Here is a 23,131-nt window from a genome sequence, read left to right as displayed (position 1 = left end):
ATTAACACATGAACTGGCAATGTAAGAAAATGTCTGGCCTTTCCAAGGACATGCCTTGACTGGTTCTGATGTGAGGCAATCAGTACTTGTTCATTTTACTGGTACATTGTTCACGTGTGTGCTTTGTAGTATGTAATTGTCAGGTTAATGATACATATAATTGTTACCTGTACAATGTGCCAAGAATAATCTCTGCACTGCAATAAACAGCCTGTTAACTGTGTAGTCCACAAGCCTGGGCAAAGGCAATGTGACTGTTTGTGTGATGAGAAGCCTGTGTTTGACAGTCTATGACAGCAGCCAGTGCAGGATGCAGTTTGACAGGGCATGCACTTGTGTCATAGATTAATGAGCTCAGTGGAACGTCGTGAATAGGCAGGAAATGAAAACAGCATTGCTAATGAAACATGCGACATGTACAGTGCATAATGTTATTGTTATTAAAACCACGGCCTGCGGGTTGTGCTCCAGTCCCACATGTACATGTGTGCTATTTCATAATCAACCTGCCATGTGTACATACGTGTACATGTCCATTTGGATCTGTGTATCTACATGTATAAATGTAGATGCCTCTCATAATTATGTAGTAATACTGTCCTTTGTCTGATGGGAAAGCAACGTGCATCAATGACAAACATGTCATCACCTGTAGAGCCAGGTGGGGTGTAGTGTGGCAAGTGGGGTAGGTGGGGTGGATCTTTTCATGAGTGTCTTGATGTCTTTGAGATTTCTTAATATTCTATGGAAATCAGCATCGGTTGGGGGGGGGGGGGGGGCGTGGAATCTGTACAGGAAAGATAAAAGTTAGACCATAATCTAAATAAGACACCCAGATATCAAAGTCGGGCTAAATCTCTAGTATCAGGTATGTTGAGCTGTCATTTTGTGCCATGGTGTAGTGTGAGAGATGGTGAAATCTAAAATCACTTTTCAACTTTCAGCCTGTATTCTAATTTACATGAAATTGTTTTGGCCTCATTTCTTGATCTGTGATGAATCTTCCTAATTTAAAATGCATGTAGAACCTTGTGTACACTAGTATATGTTTGGTAGGCTCTCAACCCTATGCCAAACTCCCTGTGGCAGTGCCCCACACAAACGCTTTCCACCCCAAGCTGTGAAACAGATATGCAAGTGCTCTGTGAGAAATAATGGGACAGCTCATGGGTGGGGAAGTGAAATTGAATCCAGTGATCTCTGATTGTGTTCATCAGCAGGGGATATACTATACCTATTGAGGCCCTTGTTAAACTGTTCCTTTGTCCAGTTAAACAGCAGGGAAGTCAATTAGAGTGTATCTTTGTCCTAACAGTACACCAGCACAGTACCTATTGTACACACATGTATATCTACATGTATATATGAAGGTCCATTACTAACTTTGTGGAAAAATATGATCTTTGAATAGACTGGTAAATGATCTTATCTCAGTGCTTTCAATATCATCTTAACACAAAACAAATGCTGGCCAGCCTACATGTACGTAGTGCATGTATATTGTCTCCTCACCAGGGCTGGGATCACATGCACATGTACCGTAGACCATGTCACCAAATCTGCCTGAGCAAATGACAGATTACGATGATTTTCCTAGAGAGAACGTACATGTAGGAAAAGCCAGCTGGTAAAATGATGCATGGACATGTACAAAAATTATGTGGCAAGTTGGAAATAGGTACATGTTAGCTCTTAGATCAGTTGGCCATGTTCTCAGCTTATGTCTTCTGCATTGTATTTCTGAAAGCAAAACTGGGGAGAAAGGAACAGATATCAGATCTAATGTACACGAACCAATGCATGCACACATATGTTCGTTTTGTCACTGTTGCCTTTCTAGGGATTCATGAATGTGTGGTTTATCTCCCTTGGCTTTGAAGGACTTTGTACATCGTCAGAATGTATGCCTAGATGTATGTTATCTCTTGTGAATCACAGCCAGGAGAAAAGCACGCATATTTCCATGGCGTCCATTCATGTACATGTAATTGTGCATCAGTAATGAAATGTATATAAAAAATGTAAATCTGTTATAAAGTGGAATCACCCAAGAGAGTGTGTTGATGAGATTTTGACACAATACAGTAGAAAACCACCAAATTGGCTGTGTTTTCAATTTTTGGTGAAAAGCACAAAGGGGTTATTTGTACATTTGTAAGTTTAAAACTGTCCAGTAATTTACTAGACTGTGTATATATACATGCACATTCACCTGTTGTTGGAGGATGTAAATGTATGTATCTCCTGTAGTTCTTACACCTTCCTGTGTACACATGTACATTCACCTGTTGGTGGAGGATGTAAGTGTATGTATCTGCTGTAGTTCTTACACCTTCCTGTGTACACATGTACATTCACCTGTTGGTGGAGGATGTAAGTGTATGTATCTGCTGTAGTTCTTATACCTTCCTGTGTACACATGTACATTCACCTGTTGGTGGAGGATGTAAGTGTATGTATCTGCTGTAGTTCTTACACCGTCCTGTGTACACATGTACATTCACCTGTTGGTGGAGGATGTAAGTGTATGTATCTGCTGTAGTTCTTACACCGTCCTGTGTACAAATGTAAATGTATGTATCTGCTGTAGTTCTTACACCTTCCTGTGTACACATGTACATTCACCTGTTGGTGGAGGATGTAAGTGTATGTATCTGCTGTAGTTCTTATACCTTCCTGTGTACACATGTACATTCACCTGTTGGTGGAGGATGTAAGTGTATGTATCTCCTGTAGTTCTTACACCGTCCTGTGTACACATGTACATTCACCTGTTGGTGGAGGATGTACATGTATGTATCTGCTGTAGTTCTTACACCTTCCTGTGTACACATGTACATTCACCTGTTGGTGGAGGATGTAAGTGTATGTATCTCCTGTAGTTCTTACACCGTCCTGTGTACAAATGTACATGTATGTATCTGCTGTAGTTCTCACACCGTCCTGTGTACAAATGTACATGTATGTATCTGCTGTAGTTCTCAAACCGTCCTGTGTACACATGTACATTCACCTGTTGGTGGAGGATGTAAGTGTATGTATCTCCTGTAGTTCTTACACCGTCCTGTGTACAAATGTACATGTATGTATCTGCTGTAGTTCTCACACCGTCCTGTGTACAAATGTACATGTATGTATCTGCTGTAGTTCTCAAACCGTCCTGTGTACAAATGTACATGTATGTATCTGCTGTAGTTCTCAAACCGTCCTGTGTACAAATGTACATTCACCTGTTGGTGGAGGATGTAAATCTATGTATCTGCTGTAGTTCTCACACTGTCCTGTGTACAAATGTACATGTATGTATCTGCTGTAGTTCTCACACCGTCCTGTGTACAAATGTACATTCACCTGTTGGTGGAGGATGTAAATGTATGTATCTGCTGTAGTTCTCACACCGTCCTGTGTACAGATGTACATGTATGTATCTGCTGTAGTTCTCACACCGTCCTGTGTACAAATGTACGTGTATGTAACTCCTGTAGTTCTCACACCGTCCTGTGTACAAATGTACATTCACCTGTTGGTGGAGGATGTAAATGTATGTATCTGCTGTAGTTCTCACACTGTCCTGTGTACAAATGTACATGTATGTATCTGCTGTAGTTCTCACACCGTCCTGTGTACAAATGTACATGTATGTAACTCCTGTAGTTCTCACAGCGTCCTGTGTACAAATGTACATGTATGTATCTGCTGTAGTTCTCACACCGTCCTGTGTACAAATGTACATGTATGTAACTCCTGTAGTTCTCACACCGTCCTGTGTACAAATGTACATGTATGTATCTCCTGTAGTTCTCACACCGTCCTGTGTACAAATGTACATGTATGTATCTGCTGTAGTTCTCACACCGTCCTGTGTACAAATGTACATGTATGTATCTGCTGTAGTTCTCACACTGTCCTGTGTACAAATGTACATGTATGTATCTGCTGTAGTTCTAACACTGTCCTGTGTACAAATGTACATGTATGTATCTGCTGTAGTTCTCACACCGTCCTGTGTACAAATGTACATGTATGTAACTCCTGTAGTTCTCACACCGTCCTGTGTACAAATGTACATGTATGTAACTCCTGTAGTTCTCACACCGTCCTGTGTACAAATGTACATGTATGTATCTGCTGTAGTTCTCACACCGTCCTGTGTACAAATGTACATGTATGTATCTCCTGTAGTTCTCACACCGTCCTGTGTACAAATGTACATGTATGTATCTGCTGTAGTTCTCACACCGTCCTGTGTACAAATGTACATGTATGTATTTCCTGTAGTGTTTAACCTTAGGGCACAGATCGTAATATCCCTGGGTTGTACAGGGGAGGTTTCCCTGTTTTGGACTTTGGGGTAAACCTATTGAATGTGATACCTGTAGATTGTCCTGTCTTCCCTTTTCTATCTGAACATATTTTCGGTGATAGCCTAACAGAAATGTGGGTTTGAAGCTTTATGGGTGTTACTGTGTAGGTCATAGTACATGTGTCTGTAGAGCATCATTATTGGGGAGGAGAGGAAAAGTACACTTATACCCTAGAGGTTATATCCCCTTTCTTCAGGGTATGTTTATGGGGTCAGGTCAAGGGTTTGGTTATTGTTGTAGAACAATGCTGTATAGAGCTCCAGGGCAATTGTTGTATATAATGTATACTTTTATGAACATAAAATAGATGTACATGTGATAGGTGTAGTTGTACATGTGATACGTGTAGTTGTACATGTAATATGTGTATTTGGACATGTGATACGTGTAGTTGTACATGATACGTGTAGTTGTACATGTGATATGTGTCGTTGTACATGTGATACGTGTCGTTGTACATGTAATACATGTATGATGTGCTGTTGACATTGATGATAAAGAGGTGATGCTTTCCTGTATGCTTTTATCAAATTAGGTACTTTACAAAGTCCTGATCTTTAGAATGAGAATTAGAGAAGGCGGTCGGAGATCCGAGTTAGTCAGAGTCAAAGCAGTTAATCATGACAAAATTGATGTTGAAAACTTATTGGATTGGTTAGGAATGGTATTATTTCCTTGTTTAGAACACCTCAAAGATACACCCAGCAGTTGTCGGTTGGGGAGAAAATTAAAAGACAAAAATGTATGCATGTAAATGCAGACAACATTCCATCCTTCATATTCAGATGGCCTAAACGAACATCCGTAGCAACAAAATTCTTCTCTAGAATGATGTAATTCTGGAATGGTGAATCGCAACCAATCAATTTGACTCTGTTTCGGCCCCTGCCATGAGTGTAATCGTCTTCACGCTTTGTTACAATATAACCTTAATAACTGAAATAGTATAAAAATATCCTAGCTCAGCAGTAGCCGTGTGATCTCACGACAGATACAGAATTTTATTCTGTTTAACTGCCTGGGGTACTATAAATTTGTATAATAGTGAAATGATCCACGCCCATTCCCCAGCATGCCACTTGTTTTTGACAAATTATGATGTCACAACAGGCAATGAGTTCTTGGTGTCGAAACTAAGCTTATGGAGTTTAACATTATGAATTAGAAAAAGTATTCTAACTGCATTATCCTTGTAATAATATGGACGTTGAGTATGTCAATGTGCAGAGCTTGGGTTGTTACTTGACACTGACTGATTAAAGGCAGTTTTGGTAGCGAGTATGACTGATTTTACAGGCGGCTGAATGTAGGCAACTCGCTAAAAGAAATAGATTATAATTAAACTCTCCTAGGATGACAGCTGTAAACAATTTTTGACGAGAAAAAAGTGACCCATTTTAATTATTTTTGTTCCAAGTGATATATCACTCTTTATATTAGAAATGTTGTTTAACTCTGTATGTGTACATGTACACATAAGTGTATCTACTTGTACAGTGTATTTCGAAACTATTTGAAATGATATTGGTATTTTCTCACCATAGCCGTGCCAGTATTTGAATTCTGGAAGTCTTAAAATTCTATAAAAAAAATGAATGCACATGTAATTTAAGATCAGTATGCATTTGTTACTTGAAAATCTGTAGAGTAAATTTTAAGTATCTGGCATGTCTTAGAATAATTTTAAAAACCTGTTAGACTTTCTAAAAACTTGTTTTGTACGTCATTACTCCTTCTTCCATGCCTCAGGCACCTGTATGCTAATGTCCTATTTCTTTTTCAGACAGTACTACCCTAATTCCACAACCATTTCACGTATTTGAAAGAGCAACTTCCAGTGCAATTTATCGACATTTTTGGTTTAATTTTAGAGACGAAACTACATTGGTTGGATTAGCCAGTTTCAGTGCTTCACAAAACACTACACAAGTCCTTACAGTACTTCGCAAACTCTCCTCTCAGAATATGCTTGAATAAATACCTTGCAAATACGCGAAATGGTTGAAGAATTACAGTACTGTAAATTTCGATTTGATGTACAAAAACGTTTCTGATTATGTGCAATTACATACTGGTACAATTTTGGCAACTGCAAAATATCCAATTTGTGTAACTGAGAGCGCTTTTTTACTTTGAGTATGTGTATACATTTACATTGACATGATGATCATAGCTGACATGTACATGTTACATGTATCTGTGTTAATGTTAACAGTTTGTAAGATTCAGAATGGTAACCTCAACAGAAATGTGTACATCAAGCCGTGTGAAATTGATGTTTGGTCACACACTGTTGTTATGGGACTCTGTAGGCAGGCATTTTGACTCAGCACTTTCTCTTTGTCTTGTTTCGTGAATGAAAGTTTTTGCTTGCACAGTTTTGGGAAGCAGTGACTTTTTCCACCTCTGTGTTACACAGTATCAATACTCCAGTATGACAAATGTTTGAGCATTGAACACCCATTCGCTGTGTACAGTGTGATTTCTTGTGGTCAGGCTCAATAAGGCTAAATACGGCTTACCACCCCTTGTCCTCAGTAAATGTTGACATTTCTGCTAATGGTATGGGGTAATCCGTTTTATTAACAGAGCAGCAACCGATAAAATAGTTTATTTGTGAAAGCCCAGTGTTAGAGGAAATCTGGATTTAATAGCCAGACACCACAGGACTCTTTGAGTACTGGGGATTTTGAATGGTAAAGCTGTCAGTTCTGTGTCTCTCTCTGTCCCATTTAAGGCATGTTGATATGCTGCATACCCGGACTCATTGACATGTTCATGTAAGAAGCATCTTTTTGATTGAATTTTGCCTAAACCTTTCGGACAAAATATACATCAAATGTGTATAAAATTGTTGTACATTGTATTCTGTACAGGTCATTCAGGTGCAATATTAACAGGTAAACTGGATTAGTGAAGATTGTCTTGGGGCATGTATATGTATGTCATAATGGAAGTGCTGATAATCCTGTAGTTCCTGTAGAGCTAACTCATGGGGATAATCCAGCTGATGAGATAATCCAGCTCACGGAGATAATCCTGTTCATGGGGATTGATCCCATCCAGCATGCTATGTAACACATGTACATCTGTGACTGTGAATGGGAAATGTTGTTTATCAGCTAACCAGGTTGTCAGATTTAGACTAAATCTATGGTGTACAGAGCAGATCCTATCCTACATCTACTTAATCTTGTTTATTGTACTTCGTGAACATAGCTCCTACAGTGACAGATGTAAGGCTTGTAAGTAATCCAGGTTAATAATAATGTGATTAATCTTCAATCTGTTACATGGGCTCTTTAGCTGGCTCAAACTGTTGAGAACTGGATCAACACTGGTTGGCTACAACTGTCTGGCCCTGGACCAATGAGGTGACAGGTGTGAATCTATGTACCTCTAACGTTTGTAGCAGCGGCTGTAGCTGTATGTCAGCTGGTATGCAAGGTACCTACATGTAATGCAGGGCAACTCTGGGATTTGTCTACAGACACTTGGATTTCTTCCAGCCATAAACTGGCCCTCTGTCATTCTGTACAGTTTTTGGTAGAGAATTTTTTAGTACATGTACGACATTAATCCCCAAATCAAATGATCTCTTTTAAAGTGAAACATAGGGTTCGCACAGGTCCTTGAAAACCTTGAAAGTGCTTGAATTTTATTTTGGTTATTCAACGAATGGAAAGTACTTGAATTTGACCATTTTTATGTGGAGGTCCTTGAAAGTACTTAATTTTGTTTGTGTCACCCAAGTCCGCCCTAGACTACTCGTGACTGACAGTGGCACTGTTTAAAAACACATGCGTTGTGCGGAAAAATTTTAAGCTGCGATTTTTATTCTGACGGACAGCAGAAAATTTATAAGAATCAATGATGGGTTTTCTGAGTATCAGTGATGTCTGCAAGGACTGAAGGTTATGGCACCAACGCAAGGCTGTGTACCAGTCGAATGCCAAGGCATGGCTGAACCACGCTTACGAAATGACCTAAAGACATATTCAAGCAGCGCCTGTTGTCGCAGTTTGTACGCGAAAGCAGAGGTTGTGAGTGTCGTTTGAGGTACTTGAATTTGTACTTTAAGTACTCGAAAAGTGCTTGAATTTTTTTGGGCCGTCAGGCATGCGAATCCTGGAAATAATTTAACATGTTTCTATTACAATGCAGAACATTACAGGGGGAAGATTTAAACATCATTACAATACAAAAAGAGTCTCTCCTCTACCCTACAATGTAAATATATTCATTCTGCATTAAAACCTGCAATCATTACATATCAAAGACAGTTGAAAGGGCTTTTGAATCTACTTTGGTTCAAAAGGGAGAACAGTGTTCATGTACCAAGCATTTGACGTCTAAAAATGTTACAGCTGTGTGTACAGGTATACAGTATATATGTACATGTAACTGGATGTACTAAGATTTGAACTCCAGTCTACAGTTTCCTCACACTCCTTGTGGCATACCAAGTTGGAGAACACAGCTAATGCAGTGTGAATTCTTCTTCATGTTCATTCTTCTTCTGTGTAATGTTTTTTACACAGACATTATATTTGCAAAGCCTTGCTTAAAGGGTTTATTACCATTAAATTTCTCCCATTTTTGATATTACTAGAGCAGGTACATATACATGTAACATTGCTTGTTCACCTGCATACATGTAGATGTGTCTGTAATACACTATGCATGTACATGTACCTGTATAGGTAAGTGCTTTGTCAGTATTATCTCATTGTCTGACTTTTTATCTGAACACATGATGTAGTGCTGCCTTCATACGTCTGTCACACATCTGTCACACGTCTGACCTTATACAGGCTGTGCATACATGTGAAAGCTGCTCTCAGGTCTCTGCGACAGAGAATACATGTACCTGTACAGTGATAACAGCTTTGATCAGCAATCACATTTCCTGTCTGTGCTAATTACAGTTTACAGGACTACTTAATCTCGTAATAACAGATTTTAGAAATGTTCAGTGATCTGTTGTAGCTGTAGATGTTGGATAATTTCTCTAATTACTTGTACCTGATTGCTTCATGGATCTGCACATGTGCATATGTGCACACGTTATGCTGGGGTAACAGTATATACATGTTGTTTAAAACATTCAAGGCACTCCGTCATATTGTCTGCAAATCAAGTTAAATATATGCATAACTTGCACTGAAATTTGCTCTTTCATATGCAGAAAGGTTGAGGAATTAGGATCATGTCTTCAGGTTAATTAACACATGCAAGTTAAGTGTAAATGTATACATCAGTGTTCATGTTAGGAAGGGAACAGGTGTGCAAGTGGTTGGTGCAATATACTGATACACATAATGTCTTCAAAGACATGCTTTAAGTAATACAGGTACGGTGTAGGCGCATGCATGTGGAAATGGTATGTATGGACATGTTAGCGATACACATAAACTTAATGTCTTCAAAGACAAGCTTTAAATAATACAGGTACGTGTACACTGTAGGTATGTGCATGTGGAATGGTATGTATGTACATGTTAGTGAGAGAACATTCATATTTTCGTGCAGAATTCTCAGACATTTGGACATGTTTGTCACCTTGTCACCTTGATTGATTCCTAAAAGGTTTTGGATCAGGTGTTTTGCTGCTTTGCCTGATAATTGGTTGTCATAGTAACGGAAATGTTTTCAAAATAAACTTGCACACAAACACCTGCTGGTTTAATTAACAGCGAGTTACACAGAAATCTCCAGGCTTTTGATAGCTTGCTATTTAAGACATTTTTACCCAAATAATTGGATTTTGGTAACAAAATTATCACGTGTGGCCCGTTTTCTGAATAATGCAAACATAGGGATCTTAAAGAAATTAACATCAGAATAAATATACAAGAATATATGAAGTCCTATGAAAATGTCAATAAAAATTTGGAGTAGGGCCCATTTTTGGAGGGTTGGTTCTGGTTGTTGTTACTGATGGCCTGAGTCTTGCACACATGGACATGTTCACGCCGAATTCATGGCCACGATGTTACAGAAATATTGCCAGTGTGCACAGCAAAATTATCCATGCATATATGTGTACTCCTGGATACGTGTACTCCTGGATACGTGTGCTCCTGGATACGTGTACTCCTGGATATGTGTGCGCCTGGATAGATGTGCTCCTGGATACATGTACTCCTGGATACATGTACTCCTGGATACGTGTGCTCCTGGATAGATGTGCTCCTGGATACGTGTACTCCTGGATACGTGTACTCCTGGATACATGTACTCCTGGATACGTGTACTCCTGGATACATGTGCTCCAGGATACATGTGCAGTAGAATTAAGCCACATACTCCTGTTGTCATTAGTGAAGCAAGGTGGAAACAATATACCCCAGGGAACAGCTAGCACCACAGTTTAGAATGGTTTACTCTGCGCAACACTATTTCACCACTATAAGTGAAGAGGCCTCAAAAACAAAATCTTCGACAGTTTCCATCTTTTTGGTTGGGTAGCAAGTGTTTTTGTTGGTATTTTCTCATTGTCACTTTGTTTATACCGATGGTATGAGAGAGAGCTCCTAGGTTTTGTGACATCACTCTAGATACATGGCAAAATTTAGTCACCAAATGAGTTCCTAGGGACTGACAGTTGTTTGCTATTTACTTTGTTAATAAGCGGTGTAGATTTTAAAATTTATACAGAACATTTCTCGAATACTACTTTATTAATTAATTCAGCTTTAGTGGCTGACTTCATGTTCACTTTAACCTTGCTTTTGGGACATACAGGTCTTTCACACTGTATTTTCACAGTTGACATTAGAAATAATGTCAATTAAGTGGTTAAGTTTATGATTTTAAGCTGAACATTCCGTCTGGTCATCAGACGAGCACAACATGTGATTTGCGTCTGGTCATCAGACGAGCACAACATGTGATTTGTTGTCTTTAATCGCCTCCTTTGTAATATCAAACCAGTTGAGGTTTATCATCACACAATAAAAGAGTGTGATAATTATCAAAATTCAAAATGTAGAAATAGTATGCTGTTACTTTGTCAACGGCTTGGACACGTATCTTTCATATGTTTATATCTACATGTACACTGGATTTATCTGTAAATGGGTCGGTTTATAGTCCAATTCAGAGACGTTAGATCCAGGGTCAGTCCTAGGTCGAGTCACACCTAAGACTTTAAAAGAGGAAGTTGTAACTTCCTCGCTTGGCGTTCAGCATTAAGAGGACAGTGCAGTGACTGGTTGACCTGTATCAGTATAATGGCCCGGGCGGGGCAGATTGCTTGCCTCTGGTAAGTCATCTCAGTGAAGCAGCACTAGATTAAACCCTAAGCATGCACTTGCTCACATTATATATTTTATTGTTTACAGAAAAAGGCAGAAGGAAGCAGTTTACTGGAGCAGGTGTTTTACTACCTGGACATCATTGAGAAAGATTACTTTGGACTGCAATATACAGATGCTCACAATGTTAATGTAAGTTCTGGCATTGTACTGTGTATGTTTGTTACTATGTGTTACTTGTATACCATACGCCACTGGGTTATTCGTGTTCAGAATTTTTTGTAGATCTGCATTTCATTTGTTTTTTAATTAAATTTGGGAAAAAAAAGTGGAAAGATATGAAAAAGAAAAACAATATTCTGTTAGTCGTGCTTAAGAATATTTAACTTATACAATGACGGACAGCAGTGTGGATGAGAGTAAACTGGACAGTGGCCGGGTTTCTCTTCGGCCATCTGCAAATTACTGCCAGACCTTCCCATGTACACCCACAGAGGACTCGCGCCAACAGCATCTGTTGGTGGGAGGGTCCTGAGTCATTGTGCTGTACTAGCACGCTAACCAGTGTGCTACAGAGGTCCCAGTGTCGTGTAAGTGAAATGATCTTGGATATGGCATTTTAGTACCCCAGTCAAATAAACAAGCATGTGTACATGCAAATTTGCGAGGGTACATGTGGTTTGGTTGACTAATACTTTGTATCTGTTGTCTGTTTGACTTTTGCAGCATTGGCTGGATCCAACCAAGCCCATCAAGAAGCAGGTCAAAAGTAAGTACAGAATGTATTAAGTAATAATAACTAGTACAGTTAAGTGAGCACTAAGTAATTTTTCTTTTTGAAGGTTACTTTGATCTTCAAAACTTTGATTTATTGATCTAGGCGATCTAGACACTGACACTCCCTAAAGATGTCATCATTCAAACCCAGAGGGCTTGTTCTAGCCCTTCAGAATAATGCTGAAGTTACTTTTGGATCAGCTCACAGATATACACAAAGGCTGAAAAAATTGGGTATGTCACAAGTTCATGTGCGGTAAATGACCTGAAGTGTCGCACCTGAGTTACTGTCGTTTACCTTCGCATGATCTGAGTTATCGGCGAGATGGCAGAAGACAGCAATTAGCACCCCGCCCATTTCATTACCCTGCATGGCACTTAGTAGTTCTGGTTGCTAATCCTCGGCACATGGGGCCAAGTCACTGACAGTGAGGTGTGCAGGTCTCCCTACTTGTAGGCTTACATGTAGATCTCTAAATATACCCATGAGTGAAATCGAAGAAAGTATTAAGACATGCTATGTCTATTGCAAACCTTTAAATTCCAAGCACTCTCTGAAATGGACATGCAGAATGTACGCTGCAGACGATCAGATTAATAGTGTTAGGCCTATGTTACCTTTCACCAGCTATAGTCACTTGATCAATGGGTAGACACGTGGAAATGTCGAGTCCTGTGATTGTAAGTGGCTTGTATCTATCTACATGTAGATAAAACCAATCTATATGACTAAAATTTCATCTGAGGGGACTCTGAAATATTAAGTAAATTACGTATTCATGTTTACGAAATCTGGGTGGAAGTTGACTTTCCTTAAAATTACACCAGAATGAACAAGCTATGTTAAGCTGCAGCGGTGCAAATGCATATGTGTAGGAGTCACGTTGATCGTAATTTGACATCATCTCGTCTGCTGGTGGGCTTAGTTTACAAGTATTGATTTGCCGCATGCTACATTTTGCTACAGATTTATATACACAGAGCCCTGCTGAAAGGTACTGATTAGTCACGCTTAATCTCCGGAGTTTTCTTCCAACTTCCCATTTATGACAAAATGACGATAATAAAACAGTCAGCCTGTTGCAAAGTGCAGGTGCTAAAATCATTTTAATTTAAACTGAGGAAAAAATGAGCTGTTGGTGGTAGGAGCATAGACTGCTCAGTGAAGAGTGAGCTTGTTTATTACATTATTGAACTGTCCATATAATCTCCTGACCACCCCTTGTGCTCCCCTGCAGAGCTCAGTCAGTAACAACCACAATGGACGAAATGAACCCTAGGATACACTTTCCGAGTCCCAGGACGAAACTTTAGGTCATTTTCCGTATGTGGATGCTGCATGGAGTAGTGTTACTTTTGCAATAATTTGGTTGGGGTTTTATGCTGTACTCATGAATGCATGTCTTTCATTCATAATTCATGTATGGTTGCTGTCATTATATGCCCTGGTTGGAAGGAGCACTGCTCCTCTCCAGACACAGTGTACGTGTATGGCTGCTGTCATTGTACATGTATGTCCTGATTGGAGGGAGCACTGCTCCTCTCAAGATACAGTGTACGTGTATGGCTGCTGTCATTGTATGTCCTGGTTGGAGGGAGCACTGCTCCTCTCCAGACACAGTGTACGTGTATGGCTGCTGTCATTGTATGTCCTGGGTGGAGGGAGCACTGCTCCTGTCTAGATACAATGTATGTGTATGGTTGCTGTCATTGTATGTCCTGGGTGGAGGGAGCACTGCTCCTCTCCAGATACAGTATACGTGTATGGTTGCTGTCATTGTATGTCCTGGTTGGAGGGAGCACTGCTCCTCTCCAGATACAGTATACGTGTATGGTTGCTGTCATTGTATGTCCTGGTTGGAGGGAGCACTGCTCCTCTCTAGATACAATGTACATATATGGTTGCTGTCATTGTATGTCCTGGTTGGAGGGAGCACTGCTCCTCTCCAGACACAGTGTACGTGTATGGCTGCTGTAAAAGTATGTCCTGGTGGGAGGGAGCACTGCTCCTCTCCAGACACAGTGTACGTGTATGGCTGCTGTCATTGTATGTCCTGGGTGGAGGGAGCACTGCTCCTCTCTAGGTTCAATGTACGTGTATGGTTACTGTCATTGTATGTCCTGGTTGGTTGGTTTTCTCTCATCGTAATGGTGGCAGCCGTTGTATGAGTGAAATATTCTGGAATATGGCATAAATCACCAACCAATTAAATAAAATAAAATACATGTATTTGTTTTACTGTGTTCCAAATGTACTACATATTTATGTCGATGACGCCAGGCTCTCCGTGACTGCACTTTGACGTGTAGCTCCAGATAAAAAACAGTTGCATCCACATGTACATGTGCAGGTATATTTCAAAGTCCAAATCTGCTGGAACCGTTTGGGCTTTTTGTTGCCTTTAATTTCTGAAGGTTTTAGGGCTACAGGTGTGTTCAGAATCTGTGTTAAGTTTTCGTAGGTGACCTACCTGTACATTGTACATATGTACCTATATTTAATCTTTAATGAAAGCTCTGTACATGCAATGTGTGGGATGTTTTTTTATTAGGACATGTGGAAGAGAAACTCGTTACATGTACATACATGTGTAATTATAAAGAGGTAGGCAGGCTGTTGACCCCAGATGCTGTGTGTTTATAATATCAGAACTCCATGTGTTTGTCAGTGTGACATTAAATGCGGGTCAAAACTCCAGGGGAAGTGGTTACCATAAACGTCTGAAAAAAGGTAGCAGAAATGAATGTCTTCACACGTTAATACAACTTAGAGTGACATACTAGCACAGTGTCAATGATTTTCCATCAAGCAACAGGCACATACGTGTGCGCATATTATATGCATAATGGAACAGCCCTATTTCATTAGCCTTTACACAAGGTCATCCAGGTGTTTTTCTGACATTTATATGTATGTGCATAGTCTGGAAAATTGTTTACTTGTTGTGAAACTTCGGTGTTTGCAAACATAACAAAACTTTTATTATCACCATAATCAGAGCATTAGGGTGGGTAAATTGCATCCGAGAGGAAGGAATATCTACACTGGACTCCATAAATATTGCCTGAGCTGTGAAGAAAGCGTGAGATTCAGTACACACACACACACACCCATTGGACTCCATAAATATTGTCTGAGCTGTGAAGAAAGCGTGAGATTCAGTACACACACACACACACACACACACACATATATATATATAGAGATATATACATGTAGCATGATATTTGGATTAGCACTTTAGGAGATTTACGGTACATTTCACATTAGTATTTTAAGCAAATTTGTACATTAGGGAGCTGCAATAATCTGACAAATAGGTTTAGAGTCATTCAGAGGCAAAAAAATTTATACCTGTGCATATTTACCTAACGGAGCTTAAGGGCACTGCTGCTTACATTAAGTATACAAAGTGCGCATTTACTGCAGACATGGTCAAATCAAACCAGGTCAACCATAGCCATGTAAATGTAGTCACCAGTCCATTGTCCTATCGTGGTGATCAGAACTGACTCACAAGAGGTGTCAAGAGGCTTAAAAAAAAGATCAAACTTTGCACACCTCAGCCATTAAAATAAATCCTCTGGAAGTACGTGTTTATAGCACGGTGGAGTTGAACTGTTTGTTAATGGGGCTGTGATCAGGTCATGGTGGTTGTTCTGTTCAAGGGTTCAAACCCAGGTTATAGTTCAGTTATTGTTAAGGTTAATGGGACATAATGAATATGAACTACCTGTTGACAGTGCATAGGAGAGGGGTGTTAATTTGAAGAAATGATGAATATGAACTACCTGTTAACAGTGCATAGGAGAGGGGTGGTAATTTGAAGAAGTGATGAATATGAACTACCTGTAAACAGTGCATAGGAAAGATGTGGTAATTTGAAGAAGTGATGAATATGAACTACCTGTAAACAGTGTATAGGAAAGATGTGGTAATTTGAAGAAGTGGTGAATATGAACTACCTGTAAATAGTGCACAGGAGATGGGTGTTAATTTGAAGAAGTGGTGAATATGAACTACCTGTAAATAGTGCACAGGAGATGGGTGTTAATTTGAAGAAGTGATGATTATAAACTACCTGTTAACAGTGCATAGGAGAGGGGTGTTAATTTGAAGAAGTGATGATTATAAACTACCTGTTAACAGTGCATAGGAGAGGGGTGTTAATTTGAAGAAGAGATGAATATGAACTACCTGTTAACAGTGCATAGGAGAGGGGTGGTAATTTGAAGAAGTGGAAAAGATTTTTTTAACCTGGAAGGGTGCACAGATGATAGTGTGTTACAGAGTACAGGGCATGTAGTTCCTTGACTATCATGCTGCTTCTCAGGGGAATGCTGTATACAAAGCTTTCTCAGTAATGTGCCAAGCACCTTTCTTGCTTTTTGGTTTTCATAGATATTCTTATTAAATGTTCGTATGGAAATTACTGTCTTTTACACCAAGCAGATGACGCATCTGTTCCTTAAAGCAGACCACTGTCATTAACATGTATCACACATTGTTACCTGTTCAAATATACACACAGCTTATATCTATATTTGCATGTTTAATGCTGGCTTCCTCTCCGGCTGTACTTGGGAAGGTCTGCCAGCAACCTGCGGATGGTCACGGGTTTCCCCCGGGCTCTGCCCAGTTTCCTCCCACCTCATTGCTGGCAGTTGTATAAGTGAAAATTCTGGAGTACGGCGTAAAACAGCAATCAAATAAATAAATCAAGTAGATACTTGCATGTTTACGTCTATACTTGTTTACATCTCTGTATGTGTACATGTATGTGTACATGTATGTGTACATGTACGTGTACATGTACGTGTACATGTACGTGTACATGTATCCATCATAGCGGAAGACTTGGTATTATTAAACTTAAAGTCATAATTATTGATCCAAACAGATTTAGGCATCATGTAATGCACATGTAAAAATCACAAATACTTGGAAGTGTATGCTGTATGCCAGCAGTTGTTTCTTTGTAAAATACATTGAAGCCTGGAAGTCATAGCTACATGTAGGATAAATGTCTTATCTAGGGTAGAGTGAGTTAATGCAGACCTGTTTTACTGTCCCCTGACTGCCTTCAGACTCTCCCCTGACTGCCTCCAGCCTCTGATAAGAACAGTTTTATGGGATTAGCCAGCTAGTTCACTCTGAACCCCAGCATCACCCTCCCCGGTCTTAAGTCCTTTGTGTCCTAAGATGTCCTACACTGACTAAAGTAAATCACGGGATATTTATGGGGCATAGCCCAATATGATACTGTGTTTACCAGAGATGCTGTAAGTTTTCTATACTTGTGTACCTGGAGTTGTTTCCCTTGTTGTGCAGGACAAAGCACTAAAGGTCAGCTACCATGGCAGTCTGTAGCCTTGAGTGAAGCTGGAATTAACTGAAGGATTATTAAATTAATCGCTGTGTTAATAGGTCAAAGCCAGGAAAGCTCCAATAGTTATTAGATTTGTAAAAATTGTGAAACAGAAATGAATGATTTATATACTGTAGTTGTATGGTTGGTGTTTTAAGCCGTACTTAAGAATGGAAAAGAAGTGAATAAGAGTGAATGTTGCATTATATTACACGTGTCATCCTGTGAGATCAGCTTCACTCGATTTTTCGTGTTTACACTTTCTAGTGGGGGAAAAAAGTCAGTCAGTCAGTCTTGCCATAATAGCGGATTTACATGTCACACTTTAACAGAAGGATTTGCATATAGCCAGATTGATGCTTAATTTGCATAGTTTTCAGACTTGTTTCCAGCTGATAGTGTTTGTTTGTGTAATAAGAATTGGAACTGATTTGTTTACCATTGTACAGAACAAATTCCATCCTAAATTCCAAAATCCCAGAGTTTTTAGCCAACTGTTATACAATGTACAGGTATACATGTACTTGTTGATTCTTTGATGTGTTTTCTTCTTCAGCTGCTGTACGGCAAATGCCAGCAATTTTAGAATAACCATTTCATGAAATTCTTGCACAGGTAATTACATGTATGTTTTATGTATCTTTCAGTTGGTCCACCTTACACATTCCGATTCAGAGTCAAGTTTTATTCTTCTGAGCCAAATAATTTACACGAAGAACTCACGAGGTAAGTGGCAGCCTCCAATTGTCATTTGGACCAGTTGACTTTACTGTAATTCTTCAACATTGAGGCATGGTTACATGTTGTTTATTTACTGGAGGCAAATTTTGATGGTGTTCTCTCAGACTCCAGTAGAATAAAGTTATTGCCTCTGATTTACTATGTGAACTATAATCAATGATATGGCAGGGGGTGTGATGGGCTTACATGGTCTGTGGAATGCATGTTCCCGTTTTGGGGGGTTTGGTAGGGTATGGTGAGGGGGCGGGGGGATAAAGTGACTCGTGCAATGCAGGAGGTGTGGATTTTGAGTAACACTGTGGGCACCGATGAACTATGTGAACTATAATCAACAGTACATGTATATTCAAGGAACACATATAAATATGTACATTAACTTGTAAATACAGGCCTTACACACTAAAATGCTCTTTTATGATGTGTCAGAGAAGTTGAATTCAGGTTAAAAATGAAGGACATGTAATACGGTGGGTATACATTATAGGCCCAATTCAAAACACGTCAGCTACATGTATGAATAATAACTTTGAAAATGGTGTACTGTATTTCTGGAAAGTCAGCAATTTCGTCATGCTGTTTACCCACAAGCAATGAAGTATGAACATGTGGAGGGGCATTGCTGAGATATTGGACAGCCTGTAGTTAATCTTGTGTCCGTGTGTAGTGTAGAAGACAGAGGTACATGTAGGCTTGCACTTTATGAAGATGGTAGATGTAGAATACTACAGTTACAGGAGTAACAGTTGTACTAGCCTGGCTGATCCACTGCTTATCTCATGGTGTGTAAACAAAGGACCTGGACACAGGAATGAGGTGGGATGAGGTTCCATAGGGGCCCCCCTCTCGTTATGACATGGGTTTTGTTTGCTATGCAGTGTTTGATTGCAGCAAGTTAGGTGAACACCATGTATTTGAAGGACTGTGGTAAAACTTGGAGTGGGTTTTTGATGAATCAGGTCAAGCAAATCTGCATGATAATTTTTTCTCAGATTTTGGTGACATACATGAACATACACATTTACATCACAATTAAGGCAGATTCCAGATATTTTTTTTTAATGTAGGCTTAAAAGAAAAGACCACAAATAATCTAACCTTGGCTGTTTTGGAAGAGGCCTGGAAACAGATATAAATGTCACAGTCATTTTTTCTGATGTGCTGAGTAAGTCTATAAATCAAGTTTCAATGAGAAATTCTTACGGTGCCATAGCATGCACCATGTTAGAGAGACCGGAAACACAGTGTTGTGTCACTCGTACCCTTCACACATGTATATCCATGGGCAAAGGCAAAACAGTGTTGTGTAACTCATACCCTACACACGTGTGCATCCATGAGCAAAGGCAAAACAGTGTCATGTCACTCATACCCTACACACGTGTGCATCCATTGCCAAAGGCAAAACAGTGTCATGTCACTCAAACCCTACACACGTGTGCATCCATGGGCAAAGGTAAAACAGTGTCATGTCACTCAAACCCTACACACATGTGCATCCATGGGCAAAGGCAAAACAGTGTCACGTCACTCGAACCCTACACACGTGTGCATCCATGGCCAAAGGCAAAACAGTGTCATGTCACTCATACCCTACCCACGTGTCCATCCACGGCCAAAGGCAAAACAGTGTCATGTCACTCATAACTTACCCACATGTCCGTCCATGGGCAAAGGCAAAACAGTGTCATGTCACTCATACCCTACACATGTGTCCATCCATGAGCAAAGGTAAAACAGTGTCATGTCACTCAAACCCTACACACGTGTGCATCCATGGGCAAAGGCAAAGGCAAAACAGTGTCATGTCACTCGAACCCTACACACGTGTACATCCATGGCCAAAGGCAAAACAGCGTCGTGTCACTCATACCCTACACATGTGTGCATCCATGGCCAAAGGCAAAACAGTGTCATGTCACTCATACCCTACCCACATGTACATCCATGGGCAAAGGCAAAACAGTGGTGTGTCACTCGTACCCTACACACGTGTACATCCATGGGCAAAGGCAAAACAGTGTCATGTCACTCATACCCTACACACATGTACATCCATGGCCAAAGGCAAAACAGTGTCATGTCACTCATACCCTACACACATGTCCATCCATGGCCAAAGGCAAAACAGCGTCGTGTCACTCATACCCTACACACGTGTCCATCCATGGCCAAAGGCAAAACAGTGTCATGTCACTCATACCCTACACACATGTCCATCCATGGCCAAAGGCAAAACAGTGTCATGTCACTCAAACCCTACACACGTGTGCATCCATGGCCAAAGGCAAAACAGTGTCATGTCACTCATACCCTACACACATGTACATCCATGGGCAAAGGCAAAACAGTGTCGTGTCACTCATACCTTACCCACGTGTCCATCCATGGCCAAAGGCAAAACAGTGTCATGTCACTCATACCCTACACACGTGTGCATCCATGACCAAAGGCAAAACAGTGTCATGTCACTCATATCCTACACACGTGTGCATCCATGGCCAAAGGCAAAACAGTGTCGTGTCACTCGTACCCTACACACGTGTCCATCCATGGCCAAAGGCAAAACAGTGTCATGTCACTCATACCCTACACACATGTCCATCCATGGCCAAAGGCAAAACAGCGTCGTGTCACTCATACCCTACGTCCATCCTCCATGGCAAAACAGTGTCATGTCACTCAAACCCTTCCCACGTGTACATCCATGGCCAAAGGCAAAACAGTGTCATGTCACTCATACCCTACACATGTGTGCATCCATGACCAAAGGCAAAACAGTGTCGTGTCACTCATACCCTACACACGTGTCCATCCATGGCCAAAGGCAAAACAGTGTCGTGTCACTCATACCCTACACACGTGTCCATCCATGGCCAAAGGCAAAACAGTGTCATGTCACTCATACCCTACCCACGTGTCCATCCATGGCCAAAGGCAAAACAGTGTCATGTCACTCATATCCTACACACGTGTGCATCCATGGCCAAAGGCAAAACAGTGTCATGTCACTCATATCCTACACACGTGTGCATCCATGACCAGAGGCAAAACAGTGTCATGTCACTCAAACCCTTCCCATGTGTACATCCATGGGCAAAGGCAAAACAGTGTCATGTCACTCATACCCTACACACGTGTCCATCCATGGCCAAAGGCAAAACAGTGTCATGTCACTCATACCCTACACACGTGTGCATCCATGACCAAAGGCAAAACAGTGTCGTGTCACTCATACCCTACACACGTGTCCATCCATGGCCAAAGGCAAAACAGTGTCGTGTCACTCATACCCTACACATGTGTCCATCCATGGCCAAAGGCAAAACAGTGTCATGTCACTCATACCCTACCCACGTGTCCATCCATGGGCAAAGGCAAAACAGTGTCATGTCACTCATATCCTACACACGTGTGCATCCATGGCCAAAGGCAAAACAGTGTCATGTCACTCATATCCTACACACGTGTGCATCCATGACCAGAGGCAAAACAGTGTCATGTCACTCAAACCCTTCCCACGTGTACATCCATGGCCAAAGGCAAAACAGTGTCATGTCACTCATACCCTACACACGTGTCCATCCATGGCCAAAGGCAAAACAGTGTCGTGTCACTCATACCCTACACACGTGTGCATCCATGGCCAAAGGCAAAACAGTGTCATGTCACTCATATCCTACACACGTGTGCATCCATGGCCAAAGGCAAAACAGTGTCATGTCACTCAAACCCTTCCCACGTGTACATCCATGGCCAAAGGCAAAACAGTGTCATGTCACTCATACCCTACCCACGTGTCCATCCATGGCCAAAGGCAAAACAGTGGTGTGCCATTCAAACCTTTCCCACGTGTACATCCATGGCCAAAGGCAAAACAGTGTCATGTCACTCATACCCTACACACATGTACATCCATGGGCAAAGGCAAAACAGTGGTGTGTCACTCGTACCCTGTACACATGTACATCCATGGCCAAAGGCAAAACAGTGGTGTGTCACTCGAACCCTACACACGTGTCCATCCATGGCCAAAGGCAAAACAGTGGTGTGTCACTCGAACCCTACCCACGTGTACATCCATGGGCAAAGGCAAAACAGTGGCGTGTCACTCATACCCTACCCACATGTACATCCATGGCCAAAGGCAAAACAGTGTCTTGTCACTCATACCCTACCCACGTGTACATCCATGACCAAAGGCAAAACAGTGTCGTGTCACTCATATCCTACACACGTGTGCATCCATGGCCAAAGGCAAAACAGTGTCTTGTCACTCATACCCTACACACGTGTCCATCCATGGGCAAAGGCAAAACGGTGTCATGTCACTCATACCCTACACACGTGTTCATCCATGGGCAAAGGCAAAACAGTGTCTAGCTGAAATGATTTACTGTCCTATTTGTCACTTAATTGTTACACCTGGATAACTGGAAACTTCCCTGCTCTGTTATCATATTCATGCTTTGGGTTGAATTGCAGAATGAAAAAAACATTTTAATAATAACTACCTGCCCATTTTCACTGCCGCAGGGCACCTGTTCATGCACACGTGCTCTATATTAATTACATGTTCTTGTATACTGTGCAGAGACTACATGTACTGTATACTGTACAGAGA

The 23,131-nt window shown here is 40.7% G+C and overlaps 1 protein-coding gene across 2 annotated transcripts in view; it reads left to right on the top strand.

The window, feature by feature from the left end:
- The window catches only part of LOC135481380 (band 4.1-like protein 5), a 59,961-nt gene that overhangs the window by 2,870 nt on the left and 33,960 nt on the right, over positions 1 to 23,131 (top strand). For both annotated transcript variants that reach the window (XM_064761210.1, XM_064761211.1), the window contains exons 2-4: positions 11,711 to 11,815; positions 12,350 to 12,392; positions 18,417 to 18,495. In XM_064761210.1, coding sequence (XP_064617280.1) covers positions 11,711 to 11,815; positions 12,350 to 12,392; positions 18,417 to 18,495 — 227 coding nt within the window. The remainder of the gene's footprint in view (positions 1 to 11,710; positions 11,816 to 12,349; positions 12,393 to 18,416; positions 18,496 to 23,131) is intronic.

This window comes from Liolophura sinensis, unplaced genomic scaffold (assembly GCF_032854445.1).
Source record: "Liolophura sinensis isolate JHLJ2023 unplaced genomic scaffold, CUHK_Ljap_v2 scaffold_33, whole genome shotgun sequence".
NCBI classification, from domain to species: domain Eukaryota; kingdom Metazoa; phylum Mollusca; class Polyplacophora; order Chitonida; family Chitonidae; genus Liolophura; species Liolophura sinensis.
The sequence above is the reverse complement of the archived record's forward strand: the minus strand, read 5'-3'. Positions and strand labels throughout refer to the sequence as shown.